The 20,746-nt window shown below is 38.7% G+C and overlaps 6 protein-coding genes across 7 annotated transcripts; 3 read left to right on the plus strand and 3 right to left on the minus strand.

Moving 5' to 3' along the window:
- Positions 1-1,786: 1,786 nt before the first annotated feature.
- LOC145698960 (uncharacterized) lies at positions 1,787-2,861 on the minus strand. The gene is made up of 4 exons (XM_081776200.1): positions 2,687-2,861; positions 2,337-2,624; positions 2,050-2,292; positions 1,787-2,008 (listed from the first exon to the last, which is right to left on the minus strand). The coding sequence occupies exons 1-4, from the start codon at positions 2,774-2,776 to the stop codon at positions 1,874-1,876; spliced, it is 756 nt and encodes a 251-aa protein (XP_081632326.1). The 5' UTR covers positions 2,777-2,861; the 3' UTR covers positions 1,787-1,873.
- Positions 2,862-3,142: 281 nt separating this feature from the next.
- Positions 3,143-4,190, minus strand: LOC145699116 (uncharacterized). 2 transcript variants are annotated; one of them, XM_081776363.1, is made up of 5 exons: positions 4,136-4,190; positions 3,926-4,096; positions 3,710-3,883; positions 3,352-3,643; positions 3,143-3,308 (listed from the first exon to the last, which is right to left on the minus strand). In XM_081776363.1, the coding sequence occupies exons 1-5, from the start codon at positions 4,159-4,161 to the stop codon at positions 3,186-3,188; spliced, it is 786 nt and encodes a 261-aa protein (XP_081632489.1). In that variant the 5' UTR covers positions 4,162-4,190; the 3' UTR covers positions 3,143-3,185. The 2 variants fall into 2 exon arrangements, with proteins under 2 accessions (XP_081632489.1, XP_081632490.1); XM_081776364.1 differs by having other exon boundaries at positions 3,352-3,638; positions 3,705-3,883.
- A 1,447-nt stretch (positions 4,191-5,637) lies between these two features.
- Positions 5,638-7,284, plus strand: LOC145697676 (uncharacterized). The gene is made up of 4 exons (XM_081774891.1): positions 5,638-5,785; positions 6,411-6,561; positions 6,775-6,956; positions 7,035-7,284. Exons 1-4 carry the CDS (start codon positions 5,739-5,741, stop codon positions 7,282-7,284), a joined length of 630 nt encoding a protein of 209 aa, XP_081631017.1. The 5' UTR covers positions 5,638-5,738.
- Positions 7,285-7,316: 32 nt separating this feature from the next.
- Positions 7,317-9,784, plus strand: LOC145696542 (uncharacterized). The gene is made up of 10 exons (XM_081773597.1): positions 7,317-7,513; positions 7,606-7,694; positions 7,742-7,892; positions 7,936-8,061; positions 8,209-8,427; positions 8,473-8,555; positions 8,609-8,773; positions 8,816-8,916; positions 8,963-9,042; positions 9,196-9,784. Exons 2-10 carry the CDS (start codon positions 7,635-7,637, stop codon positions 9,372-9,374), a joined length of 1,164 nt encoding a protein of 387 aa, XP_081629723.1. The 5' UTR covers positions 7,317-7,513; positions 7,606-7,634; the 3' UTR covers positions 9,375-9,784.
- A 4,971-nt stretch (positions 9,785-14,755) lies between these two features.
- On the plus strand, positions 14,756-17,276 carry LOC145697401 (uncharacterized). Its single transcript, XM_081774594.1, has 5 exons — positions 14,756-14,880; positions 14,957-15,355; positions 15,397-15,566; positions 15,766-16,336; positions 16,403-17,276. The coding sequence occupies exons 1-5, from the start codon at positions 14,871-14,873 to the stop codon at positions 17,155-17,157; spliced, it is 1,905 nt and encodes a 634-aa protein (XP_081630720.1). The 5' UTR covers positions 14,756-14,870; the 3' UTR covers positions 17,158-17,276.
- Positions 17,277-17,399: 123 nt separating this feature from the next.
- LOC145698938 (uncharacterized) lies at positions 17,400-20,424 on the minus strand. Its single transcript, XM_081776177.1, has 7 exons — positions 20,127-20,424; positions 18,389-19,947; positions 18,245-18,345; positions 18,061-18,203; positions 17,846-18,014; positions 17,661-17,802; positions 17,400-17,614 (listed from the first exon to the last, which is right to left on the minus strand). The coding sequence occupies exons 1-7, from the start codon at positions 20,198-20,200 to the stop codon at positions 17,457-17,459; spliced, it is 2,346 nt and encodes a 781-aa protein (XP_081632303.1). The 5' UTR covers positions 20,201-20,424; the 3' UTR covers positions 17,400-17,456.
- Positions 20,425-20,746: the final 322 nt, after the last annotated feature.

The following is a 20,746-nucleotide window of genomic DNA, read 5'->3' on the forward strand; positions in this document are numbered from 1 at the left end:
AATTTCAGCATCGTCTGTCCAGTACCATGCGTATTGGCCGCCGAGCAGCTCGCCGATCGCCCATTTTCCTTGACGGAAATAAAGATATTTTCCGTGAGGATGATTAGAAATGTACGCCATTCGTCCATTGTACATCCCGATATGTTGGAAAATCACATTTGTGTCCGATTTGCCCAAATCAACGGAGAATTTAGTACAGCAACTTGTGAAAATCGTATCATTGCAGCCGTCCTCATCACTTCCATCTTCGCAGTCAACGTAACCGTCGCAATGACGATGGGCAAAAAGAGGCTCTCCGTTTCGACAGGTGGTCCATTGATGACCGCAGCCGTCATTGCAACCATAGGCTTTGCAGATCTTTGCTGCATCCATTGAGGTGAGTCGAAGTCGATTGGGTTTTATTTCGGACCCGTCTTTTTTCGTCATGACGGGGTTTCGAGAACCGTCTCTGTTGACCTGCCCGAGGTGGTAAGTACCAAAGTGGAGGACCGACCGGTAATCGTATGGCAATCCAAGATCTTCATTCAGCTCAAACGGCAGCTTGAGAAAAGCGTAGTCCCTGCCAACTCCGACGGAGGACCAATCAATGTCGACGTAATCGTCTCGGTCCGGCCGCATGTGTTCGTAGGTGAAGCCAAGCGCAGTCATCAAATAAGCACCGATGTGTCCTCCTGAAGAGCATTTTTCAACCCAGCCGATGTCCTGATCTCCTTCTTCCTGAGCGCCAATGTACGAGAAGCACGGAAGCTTTTGATTTCCGACCAATCGAAGACGATGAGTGTATCGTCTTCGATGTCTTCTTTCAATTTCTACGAATTTGACGCATTTGTTGAGCTCCTTGTTGATCCAATCAACTCGCTCCCAAGTGTTCAGAGGGGTGAGAATGTTCTCGACAAAACTGTCGTCTTGCCAAATTGGGACGATCCAGGCACCTTCTTTGTCTTTTTTGAACTGCCATTTTTTGATGTCAGCGCGCATCGCTCCTCGACCCTCTAAAGTAGGACGGGGAGGATCAGCGGCGGAAATCCAGGCGTCGATAGGCTTTAAAAAGGGTCGAGAAATCATCCTGGAAAATATGTGTGCTGAGAAATATTGTTTATTTAATTGTTTTTTTACTGAAAACCTTAATTTATTCCAAAAATTTAATCTTTTAAATTTTTTTCAAGGCCGAATTTCGATGTCAATTACAGACCATGACTGACCGACATATGCGGAGGGTCTTGACTTCCATAAACCCTTCCTTGACCATTCTAGCGTTCGGCGGAATTCCCATAATTTCTTCATACGTCTCAGCCACATTTGGCGTGATCAGCGCTTCCCCGACAACTTCATTAAAATCCCCCAAATCTTCTCTAAGATCAACTTTTTCTCTCGCCGAAGCCTGCAAAATCAAAGCACTAGAAATCAACTTCATATTCCCGTCTTATCGAAAGGAATATTTTTGCGTTGTGAAGGTTTTTGCGGGAATCTTGGCGGAGCTGGACTAAGTTTGGAGGAATAATATTATGGTTTCTTGTAATCGGGGCTCGATTTTCCAAATCCTCTTTATCGTTACCAAATACACAACCACGTCAGAAATCTTTTTGGAGGAAACGACCCCAACCAGGTTTTGCGCGTAATACAATTTTTTGATCAGAAGAGTAAAGAGGGGAAATGCAGCGTCATTCACGAGAAATTTCGATAACTGATGCCTTTTTTCGCAATAAATTATATGCTCTTTTTGATAAGGTCCACTTTCCACTAGCGATTAAATTTTATTTGATGAGCAACAAAATATATTGCCCGATTAGGTTATTACGGAGAAATTTATTGAACGAATAAACGGGTAACAAAAAAGTGATTATATAATCATACTAAGCCCGGGTGGACCAGATCAAAGACCGGAACCTTCAGGCTCACAGAATGTTAAGAAATCCTCTTCGTTGTAAATCTTGTGTTTGAACTCGCCGGTCATTTTCTTGCAAATGATGTTTCCATCCATCTCTGTTCCCAGAGCCGGACAAATGAGCTACATTAATACTTTATCGGGCCATAAATTCGACCACTGACCTTGAAAACTCGGTCTCCGTTCTGTTTCTGCTTGACAAAGATCCACTCTCCTCCGATTGCTTCTGGAGGGTCACAGTAAGGAAGACAAAGAGTTTCCAAAAGATTTGATGGTTTTACTTTGAGCGTGCCGATGTTTGACATGCACGTTGCTTTTGCTTTTCTGCCATAGTCGTGGCATCGAAGCTCGAATCGGGCGAGCTTGTGTGGCGGTCTTTTTCCGTGGCGCTTGAGAATGAAGGCACCCTAGAATCAGCTTTTGGTGAGGACTCTTCCAATTTCTACGTTACCATTGGAAAGAGAGTTTCATCATAAAATGGCTTGCACTTGTCCTCCAAAACTTCAAAGCAGCTTTGTTCTCCTTTAATTTTCGTCACTGTCTTTGGCTCTGGTCGGCATTGAACGAAAAACTCGGACTTTTTCCATTGGGCTTCATGTTCGATGTCGTCGTCACAGTGCGCTGCGCACGAGATAGTATGATGAGGGACAGGAGAATCGAGAAAATCGCAACTGAATTCGCCGTTTTGGATCGGATTCGCGTAGAGAACGTCTTGAACAGCTGATTTGCAAGCTTCGAACTAGGATTTAACGCTTTTAGCAACTGGGTTCCTTAATTTTCCAATATTCTCTTTGTCAATACCTGAGCAAATTGAGCTACTTCATCCATTCTTTCAAAGTCGATCTTCCATCCCGCCCAGATGGTGGCTAGAATAACTGCTAGAATCTTCATTTTGACTCAATATTGAAAAAAGACGAAACTAGTCAATTGTCAAAATGAGAAAGATTAATTCTGAGGCTTAGCGGAACGTCTTCAAGATATTTATTTTACAATTCTCCACTTTTTAGTAGAATCATAAAACTCACGGCTTCACCTTTCGCCATTCCGCCTGAGCGTTGCAAAATATAACAACATAATCATCACCCGAAAAATGTGCTTTCTTGGGAAATTGCTTTATTGCTCTGAGTTTCGTCACAAACCACTTTTATCTTGCCTGCTCAATCATCGTCTTTTCCTCCCGATACGGGTTTCACAACTTTATGAAAATCCCAAAAGGTTAACCCATCAATATCAGATACGAAAGAAACAAATTGGAAGTAAAATAATCATAAAAATTTATTAAAAATAGAAATTCGAATAACTATGAGGAGTAAACAGATTGAAGACCAGCTTGAAGACTTGTAAAAGAAGCGACAGCTGAGTGAAGATTTTGACTTGAATTCTGTCGCAGAACATTTGACGTTTCGTTTCGCTTTACTTCTTTCTTAAAATTTATTTGATAACTGAACTGGTTGATGTTTTCTTACGCTTGCTCTTGCTTTAAGAATATCATTGAAGATCAAGTCTAATCCCCTCTGCTTCGAAGCTCGTGGTTCCTCGAAGGAGTCCACGGAGGAGTGCTGGGACAAGTTTCCAGTCTGCGATGATTTTTCATCTTCCTTTAACATGTCTTCAAAGCTGTCAGATCTGTTTGAGCGCTGAGCGCGTATGGTCGAACAAGATGAGTTTCTTGAAGCCGTGGTCAATGATAAAAGAGACGTCTTCCCCGCTGCTCGTTTTGATTGGCGGCTTGTTCGGAGCGCTGATGTTCTCACTTCGCTTTTTATGGGTTAGAAATTGTCAAGGAAGAAAAATTAAAAAAGAAATCATTAAATTTAACCCTTCCTTTCATAATCTGATTCGAACTTGTCCATATTTTCTGCTTCTTCGTCGAATATTTCCGGGCATTTTTCTCGAATAAGTTGCATTGCTTTAGTTTGTCGTGAGGCTGATCCTCCAGCGAATAATTCTATTCCAGTTGCTGATGCAGCGAATTCTAAGTCTCCTTGCTCCGTTATACTGAAAAAATGCAATCAAAAAAAAAATGGGAAAGGTACTTACGCGTTTAAATTTTTGTATCTGTTCTCGTCAAGCCCCTTTCGTTGGAGACTTCGTCTATTTACTGGCATTGATTCTGATCCGACACTTGATCTCTTCTCTTCATCGGATAATCCCAATTTTTTCTTTCTCAAGCTAACTCGCTCTTTCTCTGATGCTATTGACTTCACTGGCCTTAAAAAATAAATCGTTTGCAGAAAAAAATGTACTTACTGGCAGCATTTGAGGAAAAAGACCATCAGAAAAGCATTAAAATGCCTTTCTGTGATGTTACTTCGGAAAATGGCATGATAATAATAATTCTAGCGATGATATTTTTAATTCCAGGAATTGATGGTTCTAGAGAATTTTCCTTGTCGTGAAAGCAAATTTTACAATATTTTCAATAACAAGTCCACTTCTATGAATCATAGACTATGATTTTTTGTTCGTTCAAATCACACTTATTTGAAAAATTAACTATTTAAGCTTTTCCTTCCTTCTTCGATGGCAATTCTAAAGTAAAAATGGGTTGTTTTGATAGCTTTTTGGTGCTTTTTGTCTTTTGAACTTAAAAATTCATCCTTTTTCATCAAGCTGAATATATATAAGCTGAATACTGTGTATAAAATCAGTCGGGCACAAGTTTCTTAGCATATTTTTTGAAAAAAAAAATTGCTGAAAAAATGAAGTTTTTCTTTTCTGTTTTTCTGTTAAGTTCCGTCACCTGCTATAACCCGATTCACGACGCATTGACTAATCGTTTCTCGCGAATCGACCAAGCACATCATGAAGGAGAAGATGTCCATAAGCGACAAACACGAAGCGACAGTCAAGGTTTCTTTTAGAATAAGTGACCTTGAAACAGAGTTCATTTAAGGCGCGATCCACGATGCATATTCTAAGCTTTTCTCTCAATTTGAAAAGAGAACTCCGACAGGTTTGAAACAAGACAAAATCTTTGATATGCATGAAAATTCAGTTGACGACGAGGTGATCGAACACCTTTTCGGCGACTATTTCGGTTGAAGACTTTAACAAGCATTGTTGAAAACGACAGTTCGTGTTCACCAAGAAATTCTTTCCTTATCATTCTATGCAATAAATTCTTCATCTTGTACTCAAACTTATTGCATCCTTCTAAAAAGAGCATCAAACCAAATCTTAATTTTTAATCAACCACAGTAATTTGCCTCCAGCATTCAAAAATTAATACGAAACAAAATCTTATTCTATAAAACAACAGAGAAAGAACGAGAAATCAAGAGCAACGATGAGAATTTTCTTTCCAATTCTAGCGCTCTCATACGCGGCCGAGTTCTCGAGTTTCGAAGAAAGAAGTGATCCTGGAATGCTCAGCAGGTTCGATGCAGCTCGGTTTTTTCCACGAGTGATGCGTGGTGAATCAGGAAATGATCGCATTCTCGATCATCTTTTCGACGACTACTTTGGCTACAACAAGTGAAAAATGTGATCAGTACTTATGAAAACGACGATTCGATTTCAAGTGTATTTTCTTTATTCTTTTCTGCAATAAATTCTAAGAATCTTATTCAAGTTTTCATTTATCGAGAGCCTTAGAAAATTTTTTATCTTTCGATTGTTTAAAAATTGCTTATCTGGTCAATTATGATATTTTCGAAAATCGCAAGAATCGCCGGTCATTGCTGCTGATATTTGCTCGTCTCGTCGTCTATGTTTGCATTCGAAAATTGCATTTGCATTGTAACTCAAGTCACAATCGCTTCGACGGCACCGGTAGCCGATAAAAACTAGCGCGGCTCGAGCGAGCGGGGAAAGAGAACAAAAAGGGGAGAAAGAGAGGAAAAGAGAAGGGATGAAAATTTCCCCGCTGCTCTTCGGAGCGGCCATGGCCCGCAACAAAGGACCGGCTTCTAAAAGATTTTGTTCTTATCTAACCTTTCTTGGTTCGAGGATTTGAGGAACTATTTTCGGTCTAAAAAATTCAGCTCTATATTTTTCATCATAATCTGAAGGACACACATTTCGATTTTGTTAATAAACTTTTTTTATATTTTTGATCGTTAGCTTTTGTTGGAATAAATAATGACAAAAAATAATAAAAAATCTATCTTTTTCAACAAATTTTAATGAATTTGTTGACTTTCGGAGTAACTGGAAATTCTCCTGGGGAGAATCAAAAAGAATTGTTAAGCGAATTTCGGGTGAGTTGAGAAAATAATCCGCCCCTTTATAAATTTGCAAACGGCTCTATTTTATTTGTTTTAAACATAGAAGACGTATTTATCTACAATTTCGAAATACCAAAAGGTTGCGATAAATTTGTTTTAATTTATTACAAAAATGGGAAGTCTCTCATCTTATCAAACTAATACCGTAAATTCGTCTTCTTCGTCAAAGAGAAGACGATTTTAATAATATGCTTCAGTTTATTTTATCAAGAAATAAATATGATAAAAATCCTAGTAGACGGAAATTTATTAACAATTATGGCTTCTTCCAATACTTTTCATAAAGAGCCGTCAACAGGTCCAATGTGGGAGTACGACGAAGAAGACCTCCCTCCCACCGGCAAAACAATCCGAATCAAGTCAGGAAGCTCCTTCGAAATCGACTACCTCGCGCCATCTGAGGAGGAAGAATCCTTCATCTTTTTCGTTGACGCGGAAAACATCGATGTAAGTGCTTTTTAACAGGAGCCGGTAGTTTTTGTTTGCGAGAGTGTTAGTCATTTGGAAGTTTTCTTTTGACATTTGAGGGTGGGAGGTCGAATTTGGGCAAACATGTCAGAAGTCAACGTTCTATGTCAAATATCAAGAATGGACCCGAAAAATGGGCGATTACAAATTTTCATAGCTCATCGAATTTTTTCGATTCACAGGATATTTCAGGCCGCCGCACATAAATTCAAATCATCGGAAAATGTGCTCGTGGAAGCAATGTACAAAATCACACCTGATAGCTTTGGAACCCCCTTTGATGCCGAAATTGCAGAATCAGAAGCGTCAATTGACCGAGAACAGGAGAAAATTAAGCTTTCAGATCATTCCGCCGGCTATTATATCAGGAATTGGTTTAAATTTCGAGGAACCATATCTGTTAATTCTAAAAATAAGATAAAGATTTAAAAAATAATGAGATTATTCGATAGTCAATACTCAATTTTTGCTGCAATTGCACGAGCGTTTTTAACCAATCTGAGCGTTTTGAAGAACAAAGAAACAAAAAAGATCAAGACTGATGACGTCGTCGACGTTCACGTGGTCGAGGGTTGTTCCATCAAAGCTTCTTGGGACCACGACATCGAATGGGAAAAGTTCGGCTGGCACGAGTCTGGCGGCAGTCTGTCTTTCAACCCTGTAGGAATGGTTTACAAAAAAACTCCTCGTTGTCTTCAATAGACTTTTCGCTTTTTCGTAACCCAAAAAGGCTTTAATGAAAACGACGTCTTCGCTCGTTGTGAGTTTCCATCTACTCCAGCTAGCAGTCTCCGCTGGAAAGACTCTGATGTTCAAGGTGCAAACTTGATCGAACGAACAGTGCCTTCTGGAAAGACTCATTTTGACTCGAGCTTCCTTGAATGTGAATTGTTGGACAGAGAGTATGATGAAGATGAATGTTCTGTTGTCCAGGAATCGTTCTTGAATAGTTATATCAACTCTGAGCTCAAAGAGTAAACATCTTTTTTGCTCAGTCATTTTGAAAGATCTTGAACTTTACGAAGACCAAGTCGCAAATTCTCATTCCGCCGATGAAGAGTCAATACACTGAGGACGTATTTGCTGATGATGCTCACAAAGTTTGGCACTATGTAAATATCTTTCTATTCATTCTTTAGCTACTTTTTTTTCTTTTTAGGTTGATTCAACCTCAGACTACCAAAAAGTCCACTTCACGTGCCCTCTTGACATCTACGCGAAAAACGTGAGATTGGTCTCCTTTATCAATGGAAACCTGTATGAATCTGATGACTTCAAGCAAGTTTCAAATGCCCTTCCTGATGTTGCCGGTAAGTATTGGCGAGATATGTTAGTTTTACTGTCTTGTTGAAGAGGATTTGGAGCCAGAAACAGATGAGCTGATGGTATTTGAAACGACTCTCGATGGATATGAAATCACTTTGGATATGGCAGGAAGAGCTGATGGAGTCGCTGAATTCCGATGCAAATATTCAGATGGTACTTATTATTATGTAAAAATCTATCTTTTACAATTGAAATTTAGAGAACGAAAAGAAAAAATAGTACTTTTCAATCAAACGAGAAATATATAATTCTTACCCCTATTACAATTAAGAGAGTTGTGGTTTTTTACTTGATTTTCAGAAGACGATTTGATGGGCTATTCTCAGCCGCATGTTATTGTCAAATCCCCCGAGGCAAATCCAGACATCGCCACTCTCGAAGTCTCGGGTTCCTGGGGCTCTGGAATCGCCACCGAAAATCACGTGATTTCCGTCACTTCTGAACTTGTCAACATTGCTTCCTGCAGCCAAAATGCTCCCGGTTATCCAGCAGAATTGTCGATTAAATTCCACAAAGACGGTTCGTCTCAAAAGGCACTAAAATGGAATTAATTCTAAATTCAAGGACACGATTACTATACCCCTCTTCCTGGCGTCAACAAACATTCAATTTCTGTCAATCGAGATGTACCCGTCGACTTTGACCTGGTAATTCAATTTACTTTTCTTTGTCTGGAAAAAGATCAATCTTTTATCTTCAGACAACTGTATCCTGCGTCGTCTCATCTGGAAACGAGACGAAAGAAATCGAACTCGGTACGCTCAATGTCATGCATGAGCCCGAAAACGTCATGATTTTCCAAACGCCGGAGCAATTCAAATGTACTGCAGAGTACTCTCAATATGACACTGTCACTGCTTCTCTTGTGAGTACCCCTCTTTTTTATTGGTCTTGAAATGTCTGCTAGACCCTGAACAGAAACGTCAAACAACAAATGGAAAATGGCGAGGCAGTTTTCAATCGAAACAGTTTTACTGAAGAAGAACTTTCGAAGATTTACTCAACTGGGTAAAATCAACTCTTATTCCAGATTGGTAGTAATTTTTTATCTTAGTGCCAAATGTGTCGTCACGAGTGAAAATTTTGAAGGAAAATGGGAATCGGAAGTATTGAGCTACAATATTGATCCAGAAGGTAATTTTTAAAATACAAGCAAATGATTGGCTAAAAGACCCCATCCGGGCTTTTGATTGGCTCATTTTTTCCAGCTGTTTTACCGTTCAGAAATTTTTTGAACTTATCCCTATTCTGATTGAGCGAAAAACATTGCCGCTAAAATAATTTCAGTAATTGACACAATCAAAAACAACCCCTTGGGCTTCCTGGCCATGACTTTCTTTGCCGCCCTCGCCGTCATCGGAATCTGCGTCTACATGCCCAAAAACGAGCCCCCACAGTACAAACAGACCGCCACGGAAGTCGACGACGAAGATCCGCTTCACAACTCAAAATCTGAACTTGCATAGAACTTTTATTTATTGGACCACTCTCACTGTTTTTTTTTCTTTGATGCGTCAAGTTTTAAGCTGTTTTTGAAGAAGAAGATTTTCTCGGAGAATGAAAAATTTCTTGGGACAAGGGTTTTTCATTAATGAAAGAAAATCTCTTTCATAAAAGAATGATAGTAATAAAAATGAAAAAAAAATATAAAAAATCAGTCTTTGCCATTCATTTTTCATCAAAAGAAAAAATCAAGACTCTCGATTCTTCGGGTACTTTTGACAGTTGTCTTCAGATATTTTTTGATTTATTTTTTAAATCTTTAGCTGTTAGCTGATGTGTCCAAGTTTTTCAACTCTGATGTATGATTACTTATTTATTTTGACCCTTATTTGAATTCATCTTTAATTTCGCATCCTCTTCTTTTTCGCATAATAACCCAAGTTCAACAACGAATATGAGTTCGCGGACTGCGAGTCACCTAGTTTTGCTAATAAATTATACGATACGAATTTTCGCGTGATGAATTTCAGTTTCTATTTCAGTATAAGATCATGGTGAGACAAATTTATTTTATTCATCTCTTCGTGAATCTTTAAAAACTCGCACAAGAGGACTAATTTGTATCTTTCATCTTAAAAAAACTGACATTGAATGGTCGCTTAAATACAATTCAGAATAGTTGGTTTCATAGAGATGAGGTTTTTTCTTCTTTTTGCATTATTTTCTAGCTTGGTTTTAGAAAATGAAGCTCATCAGGTAGAGAAATAAGATTTTCTTTCTCGTCGAATTCAACAGCTTTTATGGCATTTTTAAGATCACAAAACGCTACTGGTATCAACAAGCGATGGACAACGCTGTGAAAATGACCGAAATGACACACAGTCTTTTCGACAACAATATAGAAGAAGATCCCGGTCAGAAAGAACTTCAAGTCAAACTGCTAAACAAGTATTTTGACAAGCTTGTAAGATCACAGAAATAAATCAAAGCGCAGATTCGAAATTCGCGGATAATTGGCATCATTAAATACATTATCGTCTTTTTGGGTCGATCCAGGAGAATATAAATGAAAAAAAATGGCGGAATCAGAATGTGAGATTCTAACTGACTTTTGGCCACCTAGAAGCGGCGAGAGAAAGTTCTATGGAATGAGAGATTTCGGAGTGTTCTTGAATTCAAATTGTTCAATGACCGAAAGACAAGATTTCTGCAAGGAAGCCAGAGTTGGGTTGGACGATAAATGGGGTCATCTAGCGAAGAGGTACGAAGGTATATTAAATCATATCTGTACGACAGACATGTCAGAGCGAGACAATGATACAGGACGCTTTATTGACGGATTCACATGAAAAGTTCGAAAAAAAGAGAAAACAATCGAAATCTTTCATTATTACAGAAATGAAATTTCGAACTTCAATAAGCAGTTTCCTTCTGTAAATCAATTCTTATCAAACTCGATTTGCAAAACCATACCTCTTTACGGACTCCTCTGATCAACCAATATTCCGACTCTTGCAACACAAAATTGAGTATTGGTCTTGGTTCTTTGAGTTCCATCGGCTTCGTTCATGTTCTTCTTTCAATCGCGATTCTCGCCGTCTTATTGAAGAAAAAATCTTTCGACAAAAATTTGAACATTTTCAAAATCTCCATTGGCTTGCTGCATTTGCTTCAATCTGCATTGTTGGTTCCGCTTTTGGTCCATTTCACCATCGCGCTTTCGAAGGACCAAACACTTTCAAACTCGAAGCTGCTAAAAGACGACTCGTTCAAGAGCTTCAGAGAAAAGGCATTTGAGAATTGGTGGAGTATCGGGAACATTCTGGCATTTGTGTCGATTTTTGGACTGATCTCGAAGCTTTGGATTTTTTCTTTCTTGAGTTTGGACCGAATTTTGATCATCAAATATCCGCTGAAAACGAGAAGCAGGGAACGATTTTTGAGAACGAGAGCATTTCTAGCGCTGTCTTTTTCTATTGCAGCTTTTGTTGGAGTCTTTGTAGGTTCTTTATCGCTACCGCATTTTCACGACTGCTTATCTAGCCATGGTTCAACAAAAAATCAAACTACGACCTCGTCTCTGGATTGATGATCGCTGGAATTGGAGAAAACCTGGTGTATATCTATCTTTTCTCCATCGCCCTTCCTTTTTTATTCATCATTATTGCGAATTGCTGTATTCCGTTTATGTTCGCCACTCATCGACGATCGTCCAATTTGAGATCATCGAGAGACGAAACAGTTTCTATCGAACTTGAGCTTGCCAAAACGACCATCTTAGAGGTATGTTCATATTGTTTTGTTTTTCAAGCAATTTTAGTCTTTTGCTTTTGTTATTGGCCTTCTCCCGATGATTCTGGTCTTGGTTTTACTTACTGTTTATTATGATAATGTGACATCAAATGTGACTTACAGTCAATTCTCTCTGGAATTCAAGGATAGACTCAGACGGTTTGAAGAGATCGCCTCCTTCTTATTTTATCTCAATGGCATTTTTATACAGGAGAGGCTCTTTTTCATTCAGTGATAATAACATGTAAACTTCAATTTATCAATTTTTGAGCCCGAGAAAAGTTTGTGACGATTTTTCGAGGATCGAGCTTTCGAAAAGATTTCAAGGCAATTTTCGTCGAAAATCTCCAACGAAGAATTTCTACTGAACGGACTACGAGTCGAACTACGGCTACCTCTTTGTCTGATAGACAATTTTCAGACCTCAGAATGCAAGTAAAATAAAGAGCATTTGATCGATCTAAAACTTTTTTTTTTTGCAATTCGTGATATTTTTACATGAAATGGACGCTTGATTGCCATTTTCTGCCAGGAACATGAGCTGGAGATTGATAAAAGGGATGAGTAGGGATCAAGGATTGGGATCTCTGGTCTCTAAAAGAATTGATTTTTTTCATGGAAAAATGGAGGTTACTTTCGCTGTTTATTTGAATTGTTTCCTAAAACGTCGATTGATGTACTTCTGACATGAAGAGGTTCTCTTCTATGATTTCACAAAAGCGCTCATTTTCAATCAAAATGCAGTAGCGTGGAATCGATTCCTGCTTGAAAAATTTGTCTTCTCAAAATCATCACCATAGGATGAAGTCCGCGTACTCATCATCGATTGTCGCCTAATTCGAACCTGATTAAATTCTTCAACGACGCTTTGTCTCCTTAATTTTCATTCGGTTTTTCATTAATGATGAACTTCACCTTGTCTCTGCAGCTTTTTTCTCATTTCGTCGTCGAAACTTATGGATATTGATCAGCTGACGCGTTTACTAAGTGACACCCTTACTTTGTATAGAATAAATCCAAGAAACAAAAGGACGAATAAAGCGCACATGTAGATTATCCGCTTCTTGTGTCTAAATTGCAATTAAAAATTCATCGTAAGAAAGAAATAATCACCGAAGCGCTATTTTATGACGATTTGCATAAATTTCATCGTATTTGCCATCGTGAAAAGATGTTTCTGATGTTGGCGAAACCCACTTAACGATGATTGAACTCTTTATAAAGCCTATCTTTTGATAACACCAGGGTCAATGTAAACAATCTTACCGGAACATCACTTCTTGTTTGTTTTGATTGAAGACACATCCTTTTTCATTCTTTTCTCCCTCTTCTTATACGGTCTAAGTTGTACCGTTTAGATTACCGTTTCTCTACTAGCTTCTGAAAAAATCCTGCCTTTCCAGTAAGATTGCTCGTTATGGGGCTAATGAGAACTGGTGAAGGGAGGAGATGAAGAAACGCGCTGTACAAAATGATTAACTGCCAGACGAGACACGCTCATTATACCAATACCACTCACTCTCCGCGGGCATCAAGGGCAGCGAACGTAATTTGCAACGCTGATTTCTCTTCTCGAAACCAATACGTCTGCAAATAATTGATATACATATCAATTATAGATAGATTCGCTACACCGCTATTTCTGTCTATTGGATTCAATAAAGCAGTAGTTCTCTTTATTTATCTTCCTGCATGCAATGCCAAGTTTAATTGCAAATACAATGAAACTTATTGAAATTTATTGTGCATTATATAAATCTTGCCAAACTCAATCATAATTCTCGAGGAAATTTTATCTTAATATTTTCTTACCAGAGTCAAGAACGCCCTGCGGTGATTCATGTTGACTCACAGGACTGTTAAATATTTTGAAAAGCTTCAGTTCTCCAAGAAAAAATCACAAAAAATGACTTTTGAGGCTTTTCCGTACCAATTAACTGAGGAGAAGATTTTGAAATGGTATTCGTCTTTCGTTAAAAATTTAAAAAGACAAACAAGCAGAGATGATAAAGACAGACTTATTTTATCGCTGGAAAGAGCAGAAATCGAGTATTTTAAAAAAGAAGAATGGAAGGAAGTCATCTTTCACAAGAGATATGCAGAAGTCTTTACTGATAACCAGCCGAAAAAGATTGTCGACACAACTTGTTTCCAAAAAATACTTCTTCGCAAAAATCCGACGCTCATTGATCAATTAATACAGCGATGTGAATTAAAAGAAGAGACAGGTCAATGGCAGACAAATCATCTTTTTCCAGGCCAAGTTATTTCCGCTGGAGGAGAAGCAATTGTGATGAATGAAAATTTCGATGATCTTAAGGGTGTCAACAACGATCGGATAAGGGTCTATCTTATGAGTCGACCAACTGATATCTTTTTATTTAGCTTATGACGATCCCAAATCTTTTTTCAGATCCGAAATATCTCAACTAGATCACGAGATACGCAACATTCTATGGGCGCGCTAATACACTAGAGCTCTGTAGAAAGTCACTGTTAGAAAGGTCATTTTTTAATTTGCGGTTTTATATAGCAAACTATATATTTTCTGAAAGCTCGAAAAATTCTCTATTCACTGATACCAATATCGATAAGATCAGGCAAGTTTTTCAAGTTCGAACTGCGCGCCAAAAGTCGCAAACACCTGCTCTTTGGCGCCGGAAAAGGGGATTAAGGGATTAATCAGTGCACAATCTGAGTGCACCGGGAGATTGTCTAAGAGTAAAACCATAATCCATGTGAAAATGAGAAAATTCCAATTTCAGGAACTGAACTAGAATCGTGCTCAAACTTTGAAAAAATCGTTGCATCACATTATGCATGCAAACAGGTGCATGCAGCTCAATTTTCAAAAATCCGTCAAATTAAACTAATAGTTTAGCGTTCAACCTTTCATCTTGAGAAAAATGAAAGGAATTGAATTTCGGGAAGTTACCGAATCTACAGGTACAATTTTGGTGAGATCAAGCATTTAAACGTCCTTTGGAGCGGCGGTGGGGATTAATGGATTAGTTTTTTAAAATTTCGCCAAATTAAACTAATAAATCAGGGTTGAATGTAATATATCATCCAAAAAAATAACTGAATACGATACGGGAAGGTACTGAAACTACAGTCACAAAATTGGCCAGATCGTTGTTGACATCCTTAAGGTTGCTGTGAGGATTCAAGCATTTGATTCAGCCCTTTTCACAAGAAATTGTGAGCTTACTATTCCCGTTATACACATGTCTAAAAGTATGTATGAACGAACTTATTGATATAGATTATTTTTCTTCTGCAAGATGTATGGACACATAAAATTATAATTAAGATTTTGAAAAGGAAATTATACCGAACCATACGAACATTATTCGGCATTTTTGCAATATTGAAATATTTAATGAGGAAGACAGTGAACAGGAGGACTGCTTGGGCTGGATAACAATCATGGAACGATGTGAGAAAGATTTAAAAAAATATCTCTGCGACAATGATGTTCTCATAGATGAAAGAAAAAGTATTGCTACCGGAATTTCAAAAGGACTTGATTACTTGTCCAACGTTATGGGGATTGATCATTTCGACAAGAAACCTCAAAATATTTTGATTAAAGGCGGAATTCCAAAGATCATTGATTTTGGTATTCTAAGAGACAAAACTGGACGAAAGAGCTACAGAAAGATGGGATACGCCAGAAGGGGAAGCAAATACAGAACAGTCGGTTCACTACGTATGTTTTATTTTGTAATGAAAGAGTCATCTATATTCAAGGCGCTGGTACATCTGGCTTCTGTAATTCAAGACAACTTTTCAATCTCAATAATGTTCCCGACAACGCCAATCTTTATATATTTCTTCTTTGCGACAAGGACACAGCACCAAGTCTTCTTTATTATCCAATTACTCAAGAAGAAAAAGAAACGATTCGAGATGAATTAAAAGTTTGTTTACACTTGCGCACTCGTAAAATCTATAACCCCTGAGCAAACATCGTCCATATTTTAGGCAGCGCCTTACAAACGTGATTGTTTTCCAAAAAGCGCGCCTTGTTCACAAGCCAAGACATTGATTGAATAATCAAAAAGGTCGATTTTTGCGCAGAGGAAAAGTATGAACTAACACTTTTAATTACCTTTTAAGCGTTTTCATGCAAATAAAATTGTGAGCCAAGCGTACCTGTATCATCCAAAGAGGGACTTTATCCAGAAAGTTAAGAACATCATCACTTTAAAGCAAAATTTTCCTACACTTTGCATTGACGATAGCAATTTGACAAAATCATATGATCTGGCGAATTTGAGTCCGCTGATAGAAAAAACTCATCTTTCCGATTTTTATCATCTAACGAAAAACATAACTGACCAAAAAGACACTCTTTTGTGTGTTCCCATTGCAATAAGCAATCTTCTACGATGGGCAATCAAAAATGACTTGGAACTGACCGATGATCTTTTGAACCAGAATTTCTCGTTTCGATATATATTTTTGCTGGTTATTATGATAATTTATCCTCGAAGTGTGGCGGGATTCAATTTAAATCCGAATGAAGAAGAAAAAGATTATCAGTCCTTCAGCCAAGTTGAGATTCTTCTAAAGAGAATGAAAATGAAGACATACTTAAACTCGAGTGGATGGGAAATTATCAAAAACCGTCATTTACCGCCAGAATGTCAAGAGATAGTGAAACCATCTTTGTTTTCATATGAGCAGGGTAAGCAATCTTTACGACTTTGAAAAGAATCGTCGAAAAAAAACTTGGTCGTCATTAAATTTTCAGTATTTCTTCATGAAAATTTCGACTTCACGGAGCCGCTTACCGTCACGGGAGCTTATCTTGAAATCGACGGAAAAGTAACTTACCATCAAATGCTTTTGGATCGCGTTGAAAATGGCACTTATATTATTCAAAATACACTTTTATGGCATTCTGACCCGCTTATCAGAATTTCATTATTACATCCTTACTACGGCAGTAGAGAAATGATGGAAGAATGCGATGGTGGCCGTTATAAATACTTCCTTCCAAATAATGGGCCCCTTTGGCTTGTCAATGAGCTCTATCAAAATATGTGTCCACAAACTTGGTATCTTCTTCCTGGAGCATATTCAATTTCTCTGTCCTATCAACATAACGAAGTCAACAATGAACTCTTCAAAGAACTTATGGGAAGAAAAGAGTTTTCTATTTATTCCGAAGGAATCAAACGATCATCATCGACTGAAACTGTTTTTATGAGCTCTTCTTTCATTGAGCCTCAATCAATTTGCTTGAACGAATTCAAAGACGCTGATTCCTGTGTGAACTTTGAAGTTAACTCTCTGCAAAATCGAAGGATCCACGACGAGCTCTTCCGAGAAATAATGATTCAAAAAAGTTCGAATCGTATGACACAGTCGCTAGAACCTGAAGCGGTTTCTATTGACTTGAGCGTAATAACAGACGAGTCCGATCTTGATTCCTTGCCAGAATATATCGAAAAAAGATTGGAAGAAGAATTTTACAAAAAATACCCGTATTTTCAAGAAACCTGAAAAACAAAATAGGGCCCAATTGTGCTTGTGATTTCCTGACAGCAAAGAAGGCGAATATTTTAAAAGAAAAATCAAATAAAATTATTCTTTTTCCTGCAAAAAAATAAATGCGGCCCTTGGAAAAAAAAGTTTTCGTTGCACCAAACTTCAACAATTCTGGTATCCTAGTGTTTTTTATAATAATGAAAATTTTTATTTGTGGCTTGATATTTTACGTATTGAGCAAAAGTTTATTTACAGTACTGCTAATAATAAGCAAAACAGCCTCTTGTGCTTGGTCAAGTGGGATCTTTGAATATTTACAGTAGGAAAACCGTTGTTATGACTGCAAGAAGAGATGAGAAAATAGCTGTTTTCCCAGAGCTCTTCTTGAAGCCGGGCTTCAGATTGTTATCGCAACAGTAGGCAGGAGCATTGGAAGAAATTTCACTTGTTGGCGCAGTGATTTCAATTTTTCCTTTGAATTTAATATTAGAAATTAACTCTATTGTTTTCGTTTTTACCCGCGAAACAAGTGTATCCATTCCACAAAACCGAATTTGGGTCGCAGTTTTTCGCCATTTTCGCCAATTTTCCTTCCGCGATCCAACCCCAGAAAGGTGATTTTAATGTTGAGTAACCCCAAATTTTCAGCAGTTCATCAGCCTAAAAAAATTCATTAACAACTGAGAAATGGAAGCCAAAAAACCTGGCATAATTGCTTGTCTTGTTGTTTGCATCCTTTTTCAGCAAGTTGCTTATGTGGAAAATACGAGTCAGTAAGAGTTGCCCCGGCCATTACTCCACAGCAAAGCCCGTTTGAAAGAACCGCCTTTTTGATTGCGCTCGTTTCGAGAACTCCGTTGATGCACTCGTAACTAAAAAAGAAGTATCATTCTGAGCCCAGGTTAATCCGCTGCTCACCCCTCCCAAAGAACATCGGCGACGTTGCAAGATTTCATCCTCGCCAGTCGAGGGCCTTTGCCACGAGAGTCGTAGAGAAGCCACGATTTGATACCTGGATCTTCGATGTTTAAGCCCATTAGAATTTGTTTTTGGGTACAGAGCTAAAAAATGCGCAATTCTTTGTAAACAATTTGATAATTACCTGTCGACCCATAGCAACACACTCTTCGCCAGCAAGACTTTGGCCATCGTAAACTCCAGAAGTGACGGAAAACATTTCGTGATCAAAGAAAATTCTTTCTTCTAATAATTATCTTGATTTTTTTTCTTGAGACATAAAACTTACCGACTGTGTTTTGTCCTGGCATGATTTCTCCTTCTTCTGATGTCTCGTACGGCATCGGTGGACCGTTTGTTGAAGTCTTATTCTGTTCTGGGGAGGTAAGATCGGTCGATTTTAACATCACTTTTGGTCCTTCTACCAGCTTAGTTGGCAGTTTTTTCTTTGGTTGCATCGGTGCTTTTGGCATTATCGCTGGGCTCATTGGTAAACCGGCTGGAGGAGGAAGCATTCCAGGTGGAAACATTGGGAAACCATTTGGAAGCATCGGCATCATTCCATTTGGTAACATTGGTGGCATAGGTGGCATCATTGGCATGCCATTCGGCATCATTGGGAACGCACCCGGCATCATTGGAACTCGATTTTGAAGAGAAGATTTCTTTGGGGAGTTGTCCTGATATCTTGTTTTAGGAATGATACCAAGCTTCGGATTCTCCACTGTTTCCATTGGATTGTGGCTTGTAAAGTCTTTCGATTTTTTGTTGCTGACTTTTGGGAAGGTGTACACGTGGATTTTGTCTTCTTGAGGGATGATGATTTCCGGTCGGCCATCTCCAGTAATATCTGCAATATCAAAGAGTCCAATTCTTCCATAACTCGGCGCAGCGACCATTTTCGAGAATGCGAAGCCTTTGTTGCCCTTTGGCTCTAGAATGTAGCTTCCTCCATCGGCTGAGCCGGAGACAAAAACATGCGGGCGGGAATTTCCTCGAGTCTTTGGATCGGGCCAGAAAGCCTGAGCACGACCCGGGGAGCCGTCAATATCAAAACCAGCCGCGATTACGTTTCTCTTCCACTGACCATGGAGGAAGTCATCTGGAACTTGGTAGGCGAGCACGTGACCTCGACCACCGCCTCTTTTGATAACAGAAGTCAGCACATCAAATCTACCGTCATTGTTGATATCCACAATTTGGACATCATTATACGGCCCGTAATTATCCACCACTCGATGGCGCACTTCTTGTTTCTTCAAAAACTTGTCACCTTTGTTCACTGTCCAGACAATCCCCAATGTACTGTATTTTCGCCCAGCAACGATGAAGTATCTCTTGTTTCGTCGCTCAAGAAGTTCGAAATTCGCATCTGCCATTCCTTCATGAAGAGAAGTAGCCGGCCAATGCCCATTTCCGCCCGGCTGTTTTAGCCAAAGAAGCTCTCCTTTTGCCCCGATGGAATTCGACAAACTTCTTGCAGTGATGACATCGAGTTTTCCATCCAAATCCATATCCACGAATCTCAGGTTTTCATAAGTATAATCATCATCGCCCGAAATTCCTTTATAATTTGTTCCTTTTGGTTTCGGATTTACAAAGAAAACATGCCCAGATGTTCCATTAAAAGCCGCTGAAGTGATCCACCATTTTCCCCTCGCGCCGGGGAACGTTGCGTCAGGAACGCGGCCGATATTTGTTGGGTAGGCGATTGAGTCGATCATTGCTCGGGGAACCATTCTCTTGACGCTCATTGATTTTGATTTGACGTTGTCGATGATTCCGATGTAGTGTGGGCCGAAAAGGGTGAGATGGCCATTAAGAACTTTTACCCCGTCGACCTGCACACTGAAAAAAGAATTTATATCTCAAAGATTTGAATATTTTGAGTTGAAAGGACCATAAGAGGAAAAATCGTTTTTGATTATAAAAATTTCTTTTTAGTAAAAAATTTGATAAGAAAAATCGAAGTGGAATGTAGGAAATTATTGAAGTTGGAATTCTAGATTCTAATTTCTAAAACTTACTCTGATTTCAGGGTATACAACTTCTTCGGAGCCAAAGCTGTAGCTACTGCTATCAGTCCTTCGAATATTCTCATCTCTCAGAAAATAAACTGCTTTCTCTACAAAAGGACTTGTTTTTGGAACGATAAAAATAAAGTCTGATGAAAGATGCAATTGAAAATAGTGAGCTGCTGCTACTAATCTGAGGCAGTAACGCCCGCGGCAAGAAAGTGTTCTGACTCTATCAATTCTCATTCGACAGCAACACCACCACGGGCGACCTTTGGAGGAGAAGCACTGGTTATTGCATTCCTTGGAATTGACCGTTTTCTTTTTTAGTCATTTGTTAGCATAAAAATTTGTATTACAGAACATGATTAATTGAATGAATAATTTGGGCGGTTGAAAGTATCCTTCTGACCAAATATCTTTCATACAAAAGATCGACTATTAGTGCTAGAAGCAGGGAATAAGTGATAAACTTTTAATCTCAAAAAGTCATTGTTCCTTTATCAAACCCGAGTTTCCGGGGCTAACCAAAATCAGTAAGTCTGGGGCTTGGACGTGACACCGTAGGACCAAGTAAGAAAGTATCATACATTGAAGGACTGAATAAGAAAGTATCATACATTGAAGTATAA

Source organism: Oikopleura dioica, chromosome 2 (assembly GCF_907165135.1).
Source record: "Oikopleura dioica chromosome 2, OKI2018_I68_1.0, whole genome shotgun sequence".
Lineage (NCBI taxonomy): Eukaryota > Metazoa > Chordata > Appendicularia > Copelata > Oikopleuridae > Oikopleura > Oikopleura dioica.

What these genes read in the sequence shown, in the direction of transcription:
- LOC145698960 (XM_081776200.1), bottom strand. Translation starts at nt 2,776, where the DNA reads ATGAAGATTCTAGCAGTTATTCTAGCCACCATCTGGGCGGGATGGAAG. An exon ending in ATGAAACTCTCTTTCCAATG is followed by an intron (nt 2,293 to 2,336) that starts GTAACGTAGAAA and finishes AGCTGATTCTAG; the next exon opens with GGTGCCTTCATTCTCAAGCG. An exon ending in ACGGAGACCGAGTTTTCAAG is followed by an intron (nt 2,009 to 2,049) that starts GTCAGTGGTCGA and finishes GTATTAATGTAG; the next exon opens with CTCATTTGTCCGGCTCTGGG.
- LOC145697676 (XM_081774891.1), top strand. Translation starts at nt 5,739, where the DNA reads ATGAAAATTTCCCCGCTGCTCTTCGGAGCGGCCATGGCCCGCAACAA. An exon ending in GCGGCCATGGCCCGCAACAA is followed by an intron (nt 5,786 to 6,410) that starts AGGACCGGCTTC and finishes AGAGCCGTCAAC; the next exon opens with AGGTCCAATGTGGGAGTACG. An exon ending in GGCTATTATATCAGGAATTG is followed by an intron (nt 6,957 to 7,034) that starts GTTTAAATTTCG and finishes ATTATTCGATAG; the next exon opens with TCAATACTCAATTTTTGCTG.
- LOC145698938 (XM_081776177.1), bottom strand. Translation starts at nt 20,200, where the DNA reads ATGAGAATATTCGAAGGACTGATAGCAGTAGCTACAGCTTTGGCTCCG. An exon ending in GCCAGGACAAAACACAGTCG is followed by an intron (nt 18,346 to 18,388) that starts GTAAGTTTTATG and finishes GATAATTATTAG; the next exon opens with AAGAAAGAATTTTCTTTGAT. An exon ending in GCCGATGTTCTTTGGGAGGG is followed by an intron (nt 18,015 to 18,060) that starts GTGAGCAGCGGA and finishes CTTCTTTTTTAG; the next exon opens with TTACGAGTGCATCAACGGAG.
- LOC145696542 (XM_081773597.1), top strand. Translation starts at nt 7,635, where the DNA reads ATGAAGAGTCAATACACTGAGGACGTATTTGCTGATGATGCTCACAAA. An exon ending in TGCCCTTCCTGATGTTGCCG is followed by an intron (nt 7,893 to 7,935) that starts GTAAGTATTGGC and finishes GTCTTGTTGAAG; the next exon opens with AGGATTTGGAGCCAGAAACA. An exon ending in GATTAAATTCCACAAAGACG is followed by an intron (nt 8,428 to 8,472) that starts GTTCGTCTCAAA and finishes TCTAAATTCAAG; the next exon opens with GACACGATTACTATACCCCT.
- LOC145697401 (XM_081774594.1), top strand. An exon ending in CGATTCGAGATGAATTAAAA is followed by an intron (nt 15,567 to 15,765) that starts GTTTGTTTACAC and finishes TTACCTTTTAAG; the next exon opens with CGTTTTCATGCAAATAAAAT. An exon ending in TTTGTTTTCATATGAGCAGG is followed by an intron (nt 16,337 to 16,402) that starts GTAAGCAATCTT and finishes TTAAATTTTCAG; the next exon opens with TATTTCTTCATGAAAATTTC.
- LOC145699116 (XM_081776363.1), bottom strand. Translation starts at nt 4,161, where the DNA reads ATGGTCTTTTTCCTCAAATGCTGCCA. An exon ending in TTTTTCCTCAAATGCTGCCA is followed by an intron (nt 4,097 to 4,135) that starts GTAAGTACATTT and finishes TTATTTTTTAAG; the next exon opens with GCCAGTGAAGTCAATAGCAT. An exon ending in TTCTTAAAGCAAGAGCAAGC is followed by an intron (nt 3,309 to 3,351) that starts GTAAGAAAACAT and finishes ATAAATTTTAAG; the next exon opens with AAAGAAGTAAAGCGAAACGA.